The sequence below is a fragment of the Balaenoptera borealis genome (genome assembly GCF_965194805.1).
Source record: "Balaenoptera borealis genome assembly, chromosome: 17".
Classification (NCBI taxonomy): domain Eukaryota; kingdom Metazoa; phylum Chordata; class Mammalia; order Artiodactyla; family Balaenopteridae; genus Balaenoptera; species Balaenoptera borealis.
This window is the reverse complement of record NC_138876.1, coordinates 27883105-27901385: the sequence shown is the minus strand read 5'-3', so window position 1 is coordinate 27901385 and position 18281 is coordinate 27883105. Positions and strand designations below refer to the sequence as shown.

The following is an 18281-nucleotide window of genomic DNA, read 5'->3' as shown; positions in this document are numbered from 1 at the left end:
ATTTCAGATAAATAATGAATAGTTTTTAGTATAAGGATGTCCTAAGCATTGCAAGCCTTCGCTAGAAGTCTGCCGAATAGGGGCCAGCGGCGGGCATAAGAGCCCTGGCTCTAGAGTCACTCTGCTTGAGTCCTCGCTGTACACTTTAGGTATACGGCCTCGGGCAAGTTACTTAACCTTCGCCTCAGTCTATGGCTTGTAACGATGGGGATCATAATAATAGTAATAGTCCTTTTGGAACTATTGTGGGTTGAAGTCTCCAAGGCGCGTGTTTGGGGACGTGCCCACAGACCAATAAACCTTAGTATGATTGTCAGTTAAAGGGAGAGCACGAACTTATATGAATGGAAAGGGGAAACTGCGTGGGGTTTGCGTATTAGGTGGACTTTGAGGCTTACCTGGGCATGATTAGTAACCAAGGCAGACAGGCAGAGGAAAGTGTACAGGTCCAGAAATGGCCGGGGGCGGGGGGGGGGTAGGGAAGAAGAAGAGAGAAAGGAAGGAAGGGAGGAAGGAAGGGGGTGAGAGGAGGGGAAGGACGGGAGGGAGGACAGAAAAGGCGAGATTGTCGGAAAACTTGCCTGTTGACCTCTCTTGCCAAGAAAAAGTGGGGCTGTTACACCTGCGGAGGCAGCCGTGGGCCGTTAGCAACCAACTCTGAGTGTGGAGGTTCGATGGTTACTGACGCGCCGGTGTCGGCTGCGTTCCCGGGTGAAGGGGGTTGCGTCTGCGCGTAAAGCCCGGGGGCGCCCGGGCGGGCGGGGGCGGGGCGGCTCTGGGGCGGCCGAGTCCGCCTGCGCGCGTGGGACGCGGCGGGCGCGCTAGACGGCAGAGCCGGGACGCTGGCGGCGGCTGCGAGCGAGCGGTGGGCTTAGGCTTTGCGGAATTGGCGCCGCGATGGGACACTTGTGGCTCTGGGGGACGTGGGCCCTCTGGGGGCTGCTCCTGTGCGTCGCAGACCCCCGCACAGGTAACCCAGTTGGGGCACCAGGGAGGCAAGCCGGAGAGGTCCCTGTAGACACAAGCCCCGCTGCCGGGGTCGCGGGAGAGGCGGCGCTAGCCCTGGCACGAGGCTGAGCTTGCGGCTGCACGGCGATCCTGCGGACTAGGTTAAGCTCTTGCCACGAGGGTTGCTGCTTGAATTATGGAACCTCACCCTCTCCATCCCTGGTGACTCAGTTGAAAAAGAGACGGAAATTTGGCTGGGGCTTGGGGACGCAACCCAACTTCTCCCTTTCCTCACTCTTCTTGGGTCCCTTCCCCATTGAAGGGAGGACAGGGTCTCCCAGTAAGATAGGAATGGGTCTTTGTGGCGGGTGTCAGTCACTTTCAAGGGCAGCTGCCCTGGGCCTTCAAAGTAATACCCAAGAGAGGGCTGGGAAGAGACTGATAAGATAAGAAATTGGAGTTGTCCGTGGAGATAACGGGGAAGATGAACCTGAGATAGGTGAGGAACGGTGCTTCTATGAGATAGGATCCAGCTCCCTCGCTGGAGTTTCCTACTCTTGGCTGTGGGCTGCTCGAAGTTACAAATGTGCCTGGAGCAGGAGCGGCCTTGGAGCTCTTGGCAAAGACAGACCCAAAGCGCAGAGTCATTGGGTCTGGGAGGTAGTCATCTTTATGCTGGAGAGCTTTTGCTATTGTAGGTGAAGTCCACACTAAACTTTTCTCAGGCAGGAATGAACTCAATCATAATTTCTTTAACTTTTTCTCATTCATCCGTTTCAAACAATTTAGGTGGCCTTTCCTTGTGTTCCCACTTAAATTTTTCCACCTATCCTGAGAATTTGTTACTGGATCTAATAATTACCAGGTCTGTACAGTTTAAGCAGAAAATAAATCCTTTTAGCCATGATGTAACTTTGAGTTATTTTGAAGCATTAATTTCAGTTCCCCAAAGAAGCTGCTCACTCACCCCTGTGTTTGCAGAGGCACCTCTTTGTCTAGAAGTCTAGAAGCCTGTCTTTCCCATAGTTGGTCCAGTCTAGCTAATTCATGTTTGCTCTCCCAGATGCAGCAGGAACACCCTTCTTTCAAGAAGCAGTGTGGATGAAATGCCCCTTCTTAGTCACGTGGCCCCTGTGCTCTCTTCTGTCACTCTGGGCTGTCTAAGCTGAGCTTTTGGAAAGTTGGGACTGTCACACATTTTTAAATGCCCAGGAACCTAACACTGTTTGTTGAATGAATTAGTGACCTTTACATTAAGAACTCACTATCATCAGAAGGCTAAAAAGGTCCCAGAAGTGATCTTCCCTGAAGTCTTACTCTGTCACAGAAAACAATTACTTCTTAAAACACAACATCCCTTTTTTGTACCTAGGCTATTCTTTCAATTTACCTGGCTTTGCATTTCTTATGGGCTTTGATAATGACCTGTTTCTCCACAGAGCTATTTCTCCAGCATTGTCTGCTGCTGTGTGGGCTGATAGCTGTAGTTATGGAACTGCAGCTAGCAGAGCACTACATGAAATTAAGGGTCTAATAAATGTTTTATAATATGATAGGTAAGAATGATGAAAATGATCATGTATTATTCCTCTTCTTTGTAGCATGTAAGACAATGCTTTGCATAAAGCCAATGAGTATTAACTAAGTTAATGACTGAACTCCCTGTCAAGTCATTGGTTAGTAATGGAACCAAAAATAAAACCTAGGTGTATTTACTTTCTGTCCTATAATCTCCATGATGTTTTTCTTACACCATTGTAATTTGTGGTACAAAATTTGATGCTTGAAATGAAGTACTTGATGCTTTTACTTCTATTGTACTTTAATATCTTTCAGATGGCTCTAAAATAATTCCCAAAGTCATAGAAATAATACCTAAATATGGCAGCATAAATGGAGCAACAAGGCTGACTATCAAAGGAGAAGGTATTGTTGCCTTTTTTTTTTTACCAAGGTCGAGGTATTTCAAAGGCTGTTTCACATTTAGAGATTTACGGTTTTTTAAAAAATCCACTAGAGTTGCTTCTCCATTTGGCCAGAGTAGTGAAACTCTATCCTCTTTGACACCTAATGAAACCCCTGAAAGTCTCTATCAACCTGACCATCTGAATTTGTATCATAATTACTTGCTTAACTCCAAGGTCTGGACTATAATGATTGAATTGAAAGAAACATCTTTAACCCAACTCTGCAGTTATTTACTTTGTTCTTCATGGGTCTAATAACATTTATCTTTATATTAAATATAACATTTTGGGGGGTTCTGGGAGTAGGATGTTAGTAAGAGGGTATGATAGAGAAATAGAATGGTAATGAATGGAGAAAGAAAAGCTTTGGATTCCTTCTTCTGCCACCCAGTCCTTATCATATGCTTCATCAAAACATGGGTTATGTATAACTCTTTCTCCTTCCCTCGTCTTGGGATGAAAACAAAGTAGGCAATTAGGGAATATATTTAATAAGCAACTGTTCCTAGGATTAAATAGAAATATGTGGTTCTTTTAGCCATTAGGCCTTTACAATCTAAATAATAGTAGTATTCAGATGCTTACAAAGTTCTGAAGGATGAGAAAGAAAAATTTTTAAAGAATATTAATAAAAACTATTATTTAGTCCTTAAAATAAGAAGAACAGAAGTTTTTGGAATCAGAAAATTGACAAAGCAAGATATTTAATAATTCTGTCATATGTATTGAAATGTCTTTCAATACTTCTAAGTAAAATTTCTGTAGAATTTAATCTCAATGATATACTTGAAATGGTTTGTGCCTCTAAATTGTGAACAATATATTTTGGATTAAAGTGTGTTTTTGTTTTTTTAGAGTTAGACACCTGGAAACAATGTGTTTGTTAAAGACTTTTTAAAATGTCTTTATCCATAGCTCCCTTATATTGTATATTGCTGTTAACATTTGCTTAGATAGTGTGTTTGAAAGCTATTGGGTTTCTAACAGAGATTTAAATGCCATGAGAAAAATGCCCAAAACAAACAAGCAAGAAAACCAATAAAATTGCTCAGCTATTTCCTTCTGCCTCAAGACCTGCACTTTTTCTGATCCAGGAACCATGGCTTGAGTTTAGGTACATAAACTCAGAGCATCCCTAGTTAGAAATAGGAAAAAACAAAACAAACCATTCCATTCTTAAGGCATTTTGGAAGAACATCCTTATTAACCTAGCTATATAACCTTTGCTCTTTGGTAGACTTTCAGTGGCTCAGGAGTAATCCTCTTACTTAGGAAGCCCAAAGCGTCACAGTGAATTTCTAGTTTTCCCATCAGTTTGTATTTCTGGATGCTTTTGGCAGAGAATTATAGAATAGTTAAATCCTATTTGAATTACAGATACCTGCACCCCACCCTGATGTGTCTTCCCTCTCCTTGCTTTAACCACACACTATAGGGGACTGAAATTGTGATACCTTATGTCTTTCTAAGAGGCTGGGTCTAAATACTGTTTGGGGGGCCCATGATATATACAGAATGTGTGTAAAGTAATGATAATGAATTTACAAAACACACCAGACCTCCAAAGCTACATGAATGTGGTACTTGAACAAAGTTTATTTGGAGGAACTACATTCACATCATCCATCAGTGCTGTGTCTGACCCATACTCCATGTTTAGAATTGAATACAGAGATAATTTATTAAGCACAGAAGAATACTTTCTAAATGGAATTGTAAATGCTAGATCACCTAAATGTTGGTCCCCTATGACTTTAAAATATTTTATTTTTGTAAAGGCCACGATGAAAAAGTAAAATAAATATTTGACTTGAGTTCTCTGAAATTCCACCCTCTGAAAGATCTATTGCTAATGTTTTTGTGTATTCAAATGACTTTTGTCTATTTTCACACCTAATGAAACTTTACAGGCAGAAATTTGCTACTGCATTACTTTGTTCTAAAGGCTATCTTCAGGAGCCAAAGGTACAATTTTACAATTATGTAAATATTACGTATTATGTATAATTTTACAATTATGCTGCCCAAGTAAAAGCGTTCTGAGCAGTGGCATGACCGTGGAAATGATTGTATTTCCTTCTAAGATGACTGATTGGATGAGGAGTGTTATCATTTTGATAAGTTCTGGAGTGTTTCTAACTTTATTGTGTTTATTACTTTATATGCATACCTTGTATTTCTCAATTGTCTTCTTTGATATTTATCTTTGTTAAAAAAATCAGTGAGCCAGAAGGAATAACTTTTTGTTCTTTTTTTCTAGCTATTTCCCTATTACAATGTCTAGCACATATATTGTTGTTTAACTGAAGTGGTGAGTTATGTAATTTTTGTAATATTATGGAAAGCATATAGATGTTAGTCGGGTCCAACTGGCTTTCAGCTCCAACTTTGCCACTCCCGCTAGGGGACTGGGACAAGTTTCTTCTCTAAGCCTCAGCTTCCTCATCAGTGAAATGGGATATTAATTCCTACCTGTTGGGTCTATTGTGAATATTGAAAAGGATGTTGTATCTAAGGCACCTATACATAATATCTGCTCTATAATTTAGAGCTATTTTATATTTATTATTCTTTTGCATTTATCTTATACGGATGGTTTCATTCTTTAGAAGTTATGCTCCGTCACACTGCACCATTTTTTCCCATTGTTTTGAATGTTACAGCTTTTAAGTAGGTTTATACACTCTCAACCCTGCTTTTTTTTTTTTTTTTTTTAACCAGAGAAACCCAAAACAGCCTGCATTGTACATGGCAACTGCTGGCTTTGACAACACATGCATTTTTCGTGATAACAGCACAGGCTGCTATCAGGAGACCCAGGTTTGGGTGCCTGGCAAATTCTGTCTCCAGTTTTTCTGCAAAAGAAAAAAAATACATCAACATCTCAGGAATTTCCATCTGAAGCCTCGACCTTTTCTGTTTCCAGGGTACACCCACCCCTTCCTGTAATCTTTGTGCTTTGGAGTACTTCCAGAGTTATCTTCTTTATACCCAATTATTTATTTAGAATTATACTTTTAAATTAAAATTATTTTTTATAGGTGATTTCTTTCTATTGCTTTTTAACTCTTTGGAGCTAGCTACAAAACTAGAAATATTTCTTTAGTTATTTTTTTTCACTAAAATTTATAATGAGAATATTTACAAATCTTATTGATTTGGTTCATATTTTCCTATATATTTTACTCCCAGGAAATACATATATATATATATGACATATATATCACATATATATGAGACATATATATGTGTGTATATATATACATACATATACATATAATATTAAAACAACTCCTAAAACCATATATATCATCTTTTGTTGGTATTTTTTTTTAATTGTTTTTTTCTTAGGAATGCTGAAGAACAGATCTGTGTTACCATATCACTGATGTGACATATGCCTAATAGGAAAACAAACACATGTATCACTTCCTGAGCCACACTACAAGTAAAACTTTCTATTCTTTAGTTAGTTGCCAGCAGCCCTTCTGTGTATTCCAAACTCAAGGTGAACGCCAAAGATAAGCAGAAATTGGCAAAAGGAAAGAGTGGTTTTACAAATAGCTTGCTTTTCTGTGCTTTCATGTATCTTTTCACATTGCATATCTTTTCCATTTCAGCAGTAACTGCCTTCCTAGATTCAAAACTGCAAACTCAATGGAAATATGTTTCACATGTTAAATTGATATGTTTGTACTTTAGCCTATGCTGGATAAGTCCTGTTCGGTTAAGTTTTAAGCTTAGAAGAAGAGAGCGGTATTTATTAAAATCGCTATCCTTTGTTGAGTTTCTGCTTGCTTTTTCTATGTATAAAGAATAGGAGAGGAGCTAAGAACATAGGGTCTGGAGGAAGTTACGTTGGGTAACTGGAAATAGCTTTGTAATGTGCATTTTTAAATATTATTTTTCTCTGAATATCACAAGGGTGCCAAGCTGGCATCTACAACCTGGGTTTGAATCCTGGCCACCCACTTATTTGTTCTGTGTTATTTTTTTAAAAACGATATTAATACTGACTAATAATAATTATTTTGTGACTTATTATATAATAAGGATATATATTAATTGAGCTCTTAACCTGTGAGCCAGGTACCACGTTAAGTACTGTATATAAATTCTCATTTAGTCTTCCTGATAATTCCTGCTAAGTAGATTATTATGGTCATTTTCCTGGTGAGGAGACTAAGACTGAGAGAGTTTATGTCTAAAACTAATGCTCAAGTTCATACAGCAAGGAATTCACTGGAGCTGGGATTCCAACCCAGGATGTCAGGGTCCAAATGCCCTTTCCTGTAAACAACACTGTCACCTAACATGGAGTGTTAACCAGAGCTGTGGCACAGGGCTATGGCATTTGATGAACATTTGGCATAGCGAAGCCCTACTTCCAGTCCTGTGTTAAACCAGGCAATATTCATGTTGTCTCATAGACCTTTGTAGAACACTGAAAATGTTCAGTAATTTAAAAAGCCACACCACAAACCTTTGGCAACCCCAATTCAGCCACTTTAACTAGTAAAGGTTAATGTGAGCACATATTGTAGTGGTGATTGTTTTGTTGAAACATACTTGAAAACTACTGACAATTTAAGGTAAATACCTAATATTTATTTTTTCCTAACATTAATAATATAAATACATAGGATTTAAAGAGTTTAGTGTACCTCTCTGGGTTAACCTTTTTTTCCTACTGATTTTATTATTCTACTGTGGGACAATGTGATCTGTAGCTAATTAAGTTCTGACAGTTACATAGCTTATACATTTACACTAATGACATGGATGCAGATCCTTTAGTGTAAAAGAAAATGTTTCATAATTTCAAAAATATTTTAGTCATCAATATGGCTATACTGGTTTCTTAATCTTAAGAATTTGTGATATTCAGAGAAAAAGAATATGTAAAAATGCACATATTTTTATAACTCAGAATTTAGGAATTTTAGATTTTGAAGTAATCTGGGCAAAACCTGTTTATTTACGAATTTGACTTTATTCAAAAAATATGTTATAACCTAGACAACTTTGTAGATTCACTGTGCATACTAGAATAGTATTAAGTACCTTTTTAACATTTTTATTAGAATACTTAATTTTAGGATTTAATCAATAGAACGTTATCCGATTATCTTACTCATAAGTTTTATTTCTTGGGTTTATTTCAGAATTGAATGTGGTTTCAGCAATATAAAATACTTTAAAAATTATTTTATTGAAGTATAGCTGATATACAATGTTGTGTTAATTTCTGCTGTGCAGCAGAGTGATGCAGTTATACATATATATGTATATATACATTTTTTTTCATATTCTTTTCCATTATGGTTTATCACAGGATATTGAATATAGTTCCCTGTGCTGCACGGTAGGACCTTGTTGTTAAAATACTTTTATGTGGCATAAAAATAATTGATGTTTACTTCCAAATCTAGTTTGAATTTTCATATATATATTTTTTTTAATTAATTAATTTATTTTATTATTTTTGGGTGTGTTGGGTCTTCGTTTCTGTGCGAGGGCTTTCTCTAGTTGCGGTGAGCGGGGGCCACTCTTCATCGCGGTGCACGGGCCTCTCACTATCGCGGCCTCTATTGTTGCGGAGCACAGGCTCCAGACGCGCAGGCTCAGTAATTGTGGCTCACGGGCCTAGTTGCTGCTCGGCATGTGGGATCCTCCCAGACCAGGACTCCAACCCATGTGCCTTGCCTTGGCAGGCAGACTCTCAACCACTGCGCCACCAGGGAAGCCCCTTTCATATATTTATAGTAAGATTAAAATAATCTTCTGCTCTGTTTCACATCATCCATATCTCAGTTTCTGTTGGATCATACCCATCAGCATGCAAACATACTATTTCACTCATCTGAAGAAAAGCAAAAGCAAAATCATCAACTGTCCCCTTGGTCCACACCCGCCCCTTCAGCTACCCTATTTCTCTGCTTCCCTTTACAGTAAAACTCTTTTAAAGGTTACCAGTATTTGTACTCTTTACTTATTTTCCTCCATCTTCTCTTGAACCCATGCCAAGCAGTCATTTATACATTGCTCACTGAAACAGCATCTTCTCCCCTGCCCCCAGTCTATTCTCACCCTGCCCCATTCTATTTTTGGAGCAGCAGCTTGTGAATCTTGAAAAGTATAAGTTAGATAATACCACTTCTCTGTTTTAAAGCCTCCAGTGTTTCCACACTCATAAAAACAATCTAAATGCCTCCATTTCTAATCTCATCTCCTACTGTTTCTCCTGACTCATACTAATGCAACCACACTTGTTAAGTCTTGAATCCACAAACATGCTCCCACCACAGGGACTTGGAACACCCTGTTCTAACTAAAATGTACTTCCCATACTCTCATGGCTTACTCCTTCTGAAAAGCTTCCATGACCATCTATGACACATGCCTTCTTGGCATCACCTCTGATGTCATAAATGTTGCAAAGTATTCCCTGGGCTCTTAATTTACTTTCAATGTCAGCCTCCCTGGTAGGCAGAGCTGTGAGTAGCATACGTGGTCAGTAACTTTATAAGGAAGAAAAGGTGGTCCGAGGTAAAGATATACATCAGCTCCTGGGCTGTGGCAGATGACTTGACTAGTACAAGATTGGAAAATCAGAAATAAGAAAGTCTTGGAAAGAGACCGGTAAATGTGCTCACGATAGTGAGCATGCAAATCTATAGGTCTCAAGTTAATTTCCACAAGAGAGTATCCCCAACAGAGGAAATGGAACAACTAGGTCGATTGGATAACTTGTTCAGGAGCTTCTCTCCTTGGCCACTTGAGTGCTTGTGCAATGGGCCTCTGAACAGAGGGCCATTGGTGAAGGCTGTGCATGGACCAACACCAGGGACTCCCTTTCACCAACACTAAGCTACCTACCGCTGTTGCTGAATACCTGCTCTGTCAGTAGTGGAGACCAACACTGAGCTCTCAATGGGGACTATCCCTCCAGAAGTGCACCCAGCCACTCAGTGACAAGTCGACTGCATCACTCTCCTTCCCTCATTGACAAGCAGAGATTCACTGTTTCTGGAACTGACACCTATTCCCGATATGGGTTTTGCCTTCTCTTTCCACCATGCCTCTGCCAGCCTCATCTTCTGAGAACATATAGAGTCTGAATTACTGCCATGAGATGCCATAAAACAGGGCCTCAGAACAAGGAACATATTTTATAGTGAAAAAGTAGTGATAATGGGCACATGACCATGAACCCTGCATCACCCTGAAACATGTGGTCTAATAGAATGACGGAACAGCCTACAAAAGGCAAGACTAAGAACCCGGCTTGGGAACAACGTCCTGTGGAGTGGGACGCTGTGCTCCATCATGTGCCATATGCACTGAGCCAATGGCAGATCCATACTGTTGTTTCCCAACAGATAGAATACATGGAGCTGGGAATGAAGGGTTACTCCCTGTCATTATCACTCCGAGTGATCCAAAAATTGAATCTGTGCTTTCTGTCCTTGCAATTTTAGGTTCTGCTGGATTCTGGGTCTGAGTTTCCAGGTAGAGAATGCTTCTGCCAGGGGTCCCAATATGGGTTCCACTGAACTGAAACTACCACTACTAACCGATCAGTTTGAATTGAGCAAACATAAGTAGTAGACTGGTAGAGATCGTCCATTCTGATGATTGTGAAGAGGGAGGGTTGCTTTCACCTAATGCAGATAAGGAGCAGTATGTCTGGAATTCACAGTATTCCTGGGGCGTCTCTTGGCTTCCATGTGCAGTGATAACTGTGAATAGGCATAGGTGGCAACCACAGCCAAACATGGGCAAGGCAACTTTGGGCTCAGATCCTCAGGACAAAGGTTAGCGTCACTCCATTAGCTGAAGTGCTGGCTGATGGTTAGGGAAATTACAATGCGTGATAGAGAGGGGACGTGCATATTAATTATAGCCTCAGGACCAGTTGTATTACTGCGGCCTGTTGCATGTCCCACTAACCCTCTTGTATTAAATCTTTAGCAGAGCTCTTAGGTGGCCACTGCCTTGTAGACCTGACAATGGATTGTACTTAAAAGTAGGGCCTGAGGGGCTTCCCTGGTGGCGCAGTGGTTGAGAATCTGTCTGCCAATGCAGGGGACACGGGTTCGAGCCCTGGATTGGGAAGATCCCACATGCCGCGGAGCAACTAAGCCCGTGTGCCACAACTACTGAGCCTGCGCGTCTGGAGCCTGTGCTCCGCAACAAGAGAGGCCACGATAGTGAGGGGCCTGCGCACCGCGATGAAGAGTGGCCCCCGCTTGCCGCAACTAGAGAAAGCCCTCGCACAGAAACGAAGACCCAACACAGCCAAAAATAAATAAATAAATAAAAATAAAAAATAAATAAATAAATAAATAAAGTAGGGCCTGAGCATACCTGTATGGTACAAGGAATCAACTGTATCAGGTGCCTTTCTTACTCAGCCTCACATCCTGGTTCCCGCCTCTTACTCTAGCCGCAGAAGTGGCAAAAAGTTCCCCATGTACTTTGACTCAATCTGTGCTTCCAGCTCTAGCCTCCAGGTCCCACAGCATGTCTTTGTCCCAGGGCTTCTTTGATGCAGTGACTTGGGACGTTGGAACCCAGATGGCATATACCTATGTGCAGCCTGAAAGTGCAGGAAAAGTCATTTCCCCCACGGGGAACTGTCAGCTAATAGGACAGGATTTGATGAATAAATGCTTCTTCCCATTGATTCTTCGCTTCTGAGAGGCAGTCTGTATTTTCCTTAAAAGTCTTTTCCGGCAAGATTGAACCCCAGCTGTTTTCAGTGGTGTGCAGGTTTTCTTCTTCAAGTTTTCTTCTTCAGGTTTTCTTCTCTCTTGTCCCTAAGGGATCACCACCCAAATAAACTATCTACTTGCAAGTCCTTACCCCAGATTTTGCTTTATAGGTACTCAAGGTAAGTCTTATAAAATCGTGTTCCCTTTGTCTCCTCTTTCTATGCCCTTTAGCCTGCTGTTTTCATAGTAGTTATCTCCACTAGACATAACATCTGGTGGTATATATTTGTATATTGTCTGTTTCTCCACCCCTCCCCACCCTATTACTGGGATATAAGCCATTTGATTACAATGCAATTAACAACCTGACAAATAATAGGTTCTCAAGCATTGCTTTTATGAATAAATTAATTAAAGGCTAATTTTCATGTTTCCAAAGAGGATTACAATCATAGGGGTAAATATGAAATAGATTAACTGCTTACATCAGTACTATTTCTTATTTATTCAATGATTCAATACGAAATAAGTGTTGGATCTTTGAAAACAGAGTTCCATTAATAATAATTGAGTGCTTTCATTCTTCCAGGTTTTGCTCAAGCAAACCAGTTTAACTATGGAGTTGATAATGCTGAGTTGGGAAACAGTGTGCAATTAGTTTCTTCTTTCCGATCAATTTCTTGTGATGTAGAAAAAGATTCAAGTCATTCAACTCAAATTACATGCTATACTAGGTATGTTTTAAAGTATCTTTAATAAAATAATTTTCATCATATCAGAACCACAGTTATGCATATTAGTATTATAATAGTTTTATCACTCTGGCTATTACAATAATGTTTTTCTGATTATCTGCTATTTTTTTTCAGCTATTATTTTTGATTTCATGATGTTTAGACTATTTTATACCTTTATTATATTCAGTTATAATACTCTTTCCACATATTGGCATGATCAAAATATATTCTATATCCTTTCCCAGGTTATTAGAGCTATTATCATTATTGATCTTTTTTAGAAGATAAATGGCCACTATTAAATTGTGATGATGCTCTTCAAAATATCAAAATTATGCCTTCCTGTCCAGTTTGATTAATTTTGTTCAGAATCTTGACATAGTCATTAAGATTAAAGATGATCATTTTGTAGATTGACATTTCAAGTTCTTTACTATCAGCTCAAATTGATGTTTGTTATTAGCAACTTAGGAGAAAAAATTAATCTTTTTTTTTTTTTTTAAATTTTATTTATTTATTTTATTTTATTTTTGGCTGTGTTGGGTCTTCGTTTCTATGCGAGGGCTTTCTCCAGTTGTGGTGAGTGGGGGCCACTCTTCATCGCGGTGCGCGGGCCTCTCACTGTTGCGGCCTCCCCGTTGCAGAGCACAGGCTCCAGATGCGCAGGCTCAGTAGTTGTGGCTCACGGGCTTAGCCGCTCCGCGGCATGTGGGATCCTCCCAGACCAGGGCTCGAACCCGCGTCCCCTGCATTGGCAGGCAGATTCTCAACCACTGCGCCACTAGGGAAGCCCCGAAATTAATCATTTTAAATGGCAACTTTCAATACTGAGACAGGTAGCCCATATTTCAGAGGATTCTATCCACATTAGGCTGTTTTTCAGCTTACTTAGGGAGAAACATTATTAAAACTTTTTAAAAAGTAAAGCATAAAATAATTGTACCAAGATGATTTGTTACTATTTTAAATGATTATTATTACATTTGTTTTCCTTTTCAATAAGCACCAATGCATTAGTCAGAATAAGCATTTGCCTGAGGTCTATAATGTTAGAATTTGCAGTACAGAGTTCAGGATGGAGATCATCTTCTTCCATAATATAAAATTGAATTTAATTGTACAACAATTAGAATTTCAGACACTTTTTTTCAAAAATGACATGTGCATTAATGCTATACATTAAATAACAGAGTTTTGCATTCCTTATGTGTTCTTCATTTGCTTTCCAGAGCAATGCCAGAAGATTCCTACACTATTAGAGTCAGTGTGGATGGGGTTCCTATTGCAGAAAATAATATCTGCAAAGGTCACATCAACAGCTGGGCCTGCAGCTTCAATGTACGTGGCATCTCCTCTCTAACTTACGTATAATTGATCGTACGCTTTCTTTCTTGCAGAACTGGGTTTTTATTTTTTAATTTTACAGATTGTTATCTATTTCCACATTAAATAATTTACTAGCATGTAGCTAAGTTTAATTTCACCGACTGTTAATTATCTTCTATAGTAATGGAAGCTCTTTTATCATTTCGTGTTTACCTTTTTAAATTAATTTTATTAATGAATTAAACTTGTATACTTCCAAACTATTTTCTTGTTCATACTGTTTTTTCTCTTTCTCCATTTCTGCCCTTAGTTTGATTTTCCTTTTTCTGTTTTCATCAGACTCACTTTCATTTTAAATAGAGACATAACTCTTTTCCCTTTCTTTGTACTTTCTAATGGAATGAGATAAGATGTGACTGCATGTAGCACAGAGCCATTCAAAATTTAGTTACCCTAAATATAGGCGTTCACTATAATACATTTTATTCTAAGGACCATCCCATATATTTAAAAAAATTGTATTTATGTTTTAAGTTGTCAATTACTGAGTGCTGTAATGTTACAATATAAGATGAAATGCTGAGGAAATTAGTTATGACTTCTGTCCTCAAGAAGCGTCTACGATTCCCAAATATATTGCCAAATATGAATCCCAAATAGCTCTGGCTCCCTCCTCTCTCCTTAAATGTGGAGCCATCTTTTGTTTCCTAGAATAAAATGCCAAAATGGCTCCAAAGCAACCTAAATTCAACAAATCTCAAACTGGACTTCTCGTATTCCTCCTTAACCCTACTTTTTTTTTTTTTTTTTTTTTAAAGATTTATTGATTGATTGATTGATTACTATGTTGGGTCTTCGTTTCTGTGCTAGGGCTTCCTGTAGTTGTGGCAAGCGGGGGCTGCTCTTCATCGCGGTGCGCGGGCCTCTCACTGTTGTGGCCTCTCTTGTTGCAGAGCACAGGCTCCAGACGCGCAGGCTCAGTAGTTGTGGCTCACGGGCCTAGTTGCTCCGTGACATGTGGGATCTTCCCAGACCAGGGCTCGAACCTGTGTCCCCTGCATTAGCAGGCAGACTCTCAACCACTGCGCCACCAAGGAAGCCCAACCCTACTTTTTGTCTGGTATTTCTGACACATCTCAAGCTAGAAACCTGTTACATCCTTGGTTTCTCCCTTTCCTTCATCTTCAGCCCCAAACCATGATGATCCTACCCTGCAAATTAGCTCTAAAGTTCATCGTCCCCTTATCTTCTTTCCTGACATGGCCTTGGTTTTGATTCTGGCCTTGTCATTTCTCACCCATTATCGCTGCAGCCTGTTGGTCTCTCTGTCCTTCTTCATTACACTGTTCACATGCAGCATTCAAAACCATGCACGTTATTATTCCTTTCCCCTGCTCAGTATCCCTCCTTTACCCATCATCTGTAGGTTTCCTTTACTGTATCAGAGTCTGGAAACAGTTCTGTTTCCAGCAATGTCTTCTAACATTCTCCCTGACCAAGAACCGATACATCTTACTCATTTCTGCTTAGTGTGTCCTGATCTTTGCTTAGGACTCTTAAAATTCCCCCAAGCAGAGCTAAGTGATTTCCTCAGTTGTATAGTGGCTTAGTGCAGGGTTCATATACAGGCTTCATCATTTACTCTGACTTGGTCATAGTGAAACTGTGCTTCACGTTTCTTCATTTTCTGTAAAATGGAGATTATCTCATAGCATCATGTAAAATGGAGGATTAAATGATATAAATATGGAGATCAGAAAGAACCCAGCCATAGTAATTACTATACAGTGTTTTAATCTATATATTCCATTTATTACTACTTTAGCACCTAGTCCACTGTACAATGATTATTTTTTACAATGTTCTGGGTCAGAGGGTTTTATTCAACTTTATGTCCCTAGAACAAGCATAACATTTAACACTTAGTAGGAGCACAGGTTGTGTCCGCTGACTGGTGCTCTGTGCTCTTTCTCTGATTAAGACGAACTTAAGAAAAAAATTTAATGCCGTACAATTGAATCTTCTTAAATGATTTTTCTCTCTTAATAACTTCTAAGTTTAGTGGTGTGTGGTCTGAAAATGTGAGATAGAAAATTAAAATTTTTATTTAACAAAGTTATACTTGTATATAATGAAAAGCTGAACTGGTTCTACAAGGTTAATTAAAAGCAAACAGCACTTCCTTGACGTGCTCCTCATTCTTAGTCTCCAGAGTCCCCTACTTTCAATAACTTTATATATCTATTGTGATATTTCTAAAGAAGAAACATATTTTTTCTAACGTATGTACAAATAATGTTTTATATGATTTATTGTGATATTTCTAAATAATAGGCTTCTTAATTAGAAATATATTTATTGCTATTTCTGAATAGTTAAAGTTTAACTATCAATATTATCTATTTATTGATAATTCTTACAATGGAAGATGAGAATTTAGCACCTATATTCTTACATCTATTAACTTGTACTGTGTAACACAGCTTGCAAGCTTAGCTTCAAGCAGCAATAATTTATATTGCTTATGTAGCCATGGGTCAGCTGTGTGGTTCTTCTGTTCTGGGCAGAGCTAGACTGATCTCTGTTGGGCTTGCTCGTGTGTCTGTGGTCAGCTGCGCATTAGGTAGGAGGCTTTGCTGCTCTTGGCTAGGTGCTTTCACATTTGGGAGGCCTCAGTTGGAACAACTGAGCTGATTAGGCTTTGTTCTATATAGTGTCTGTACCCTCCAAAAGTAGCCCAGAGTTATTCATATGATGGAGGCAGGGATCCCTCAGGAGAGCAGAAGTATGCAGGGAACCTTTAGCCCTAGGCTCAGAAATGTCACGCTACTTGAACCACATTCTAATGGCTGAAACAAGTTCCAAGGCCAGTCCGTATTCAAGCCTCCATCTCTTGATGGGAAGAGCTGCAAAGACATTGCAGGTGAGGATACAGGGAGAAGAAAATTATAGCCATGTTTGAGATGAAACTGCTACCCCTTCCCACCTCCAACACACACAGATATCCTCCCACTCCTTCTCCCAGTTAGATTTGCCCCTGTTTTGGTTAGATCAATATTCATAACATGATTATGTCTGTATAAGTAATATTCATAGCTGAAACAAGTATTGTACTGTGACTACATTTCTCTCTCATACAGTATTTTGTTTTGCTTGGAGTTAATAACTGGGTTTTTATGTGTGTGTAGGTATTTGCCTAGTTTTCTGTGTATAAAGCTCTGCACGAGAAGTATGACATTTTTTCAATGTATTTAAGTCATTAGGTAATTTATCAAATCATCTTTGCCTAAAAGACATCACTCCTGAATCCCTCTGTGCTCCTGCTCCAGTCTGGACAGCCTGTTCTCTAGATGTGCTGCACAGCAGTCAATCATCATGGGGTCTCCCTTCACCAGCTTTCTGGGGGCTTCCTGCCTCTCTCCCTCATGTCACTACTTGCTCCCTAAATCTTATGTCTTCCTTTTTCTTGATTTACTACTCCCTCATGTTAGTGGAGCAAAGTGTACTTAGAAAATAAACTCCTACTAATAGGTTAAAATAAAATCCTTCCAATACTAAAACTTCCATGCTACTCTCACATTTAGTTGACAGTTTAGTTGGGTATAGAACTCCACTTTGGAATTTTGAAATCATATCTCCATTGTTTCTTGGTCCTGTGTCTTAAACAACCCATGGTGAAGGATCATCTTTTTTAAAATTTCCAGTCTGTTGTGACTCAATATTATGTAAAATACAATAAAAATGTCACAGCAATGTCCAGTTGTCTTAAACGTCTCTAAGTGCTTACCCTTACTTTTTGTTCTTATCAGGACCAATAACTTTTGCACACTTTTATTGGGTTGTTTAAAACCCTTTACAAAATTGCATACTTGTAGCATCTAATTCTCATACTATTTTCTGACTTTATCTTTAATACTTTTTATCATTATCCTTGACTGCTGTTATTATTCAGACTAATTATTATTAATTTTTAGAACCTTCTCCCTCATTTTCTATTTTCTATAAAATAACTTGCTCTGCCATCTTCATTGATTCTTTTCTTTGTAGATGGTGTATTAAATTGAAAATCTGTTTCTAATCTAGCTCCTCAAATAATAATAGTAACTAATATGTTGTTTAATATGCACTCTTCAATTATTTTTTGCCACAGATGTAATTTATATGAGTACACTGTGGCTTAGAGAGATTGATTTACACACAACTTGGTAGTTCCTCTACCTTTTCTCTTACTACCTCTAAAAATGATATTTTGCCCAAAGTCCATTTGACTAAGTATTATATTACTTATTACTTTTACATAGATTCTCCATTAACCACTTATGAAGTGTGAAAGAATGAGTCTGAAGTCACTCTTAGCCTCAAATTTCAAAATTTATCTCTTCTTGGAAGTTTGAAAGAAATCTGTCTTTTTACTTTAAGTATCTGGGCATCTTTCTTTTAGGTTATTCCTGAATGAGAATGGGGGGCGGGCAGCTGACATTTAGTGAGAGTCTACTTTGTGCTAGGTTATTTTGCTTATAAAATTGTTGTATTCATGTAGAGGCCATCTTTTTCTCCACCAGCAACCTTCCTCCTCCAAAAAACTT

At 39.0% G+C, this 18281-nt stretch overlaps 1 protein-coding gene across 1 annotated transcript in view; it reads left to right on the top strand.

The window, feature by feature from the left end:
- The first annotated feature begins 809 nt into the window (after positions 1-809).
- Positions 810-18281, top strand: part of PKHD1L1 (PKHD1 like 1) — a 153494-nt gene continuing 136022 nt past the window's right edge. The window contains exons 1-4 of the mRNA XM_082364165.1: positions 810-970; positions 2785-2874; positions 12222-12366; positions 13599-13707. Coding sequence (XP_082220291.1) covers positions 898-970; positions 2785-2874; positions 12222-12366; positions 13599-13707 — 417 coding nt within the window. The 5' untranslated portion in view covers positions 810-897. The remainder of the gene's footprint in view (positions 971-2784; positions 2875-12221; positions 12367-13598; positions 13708-18281) is intronic.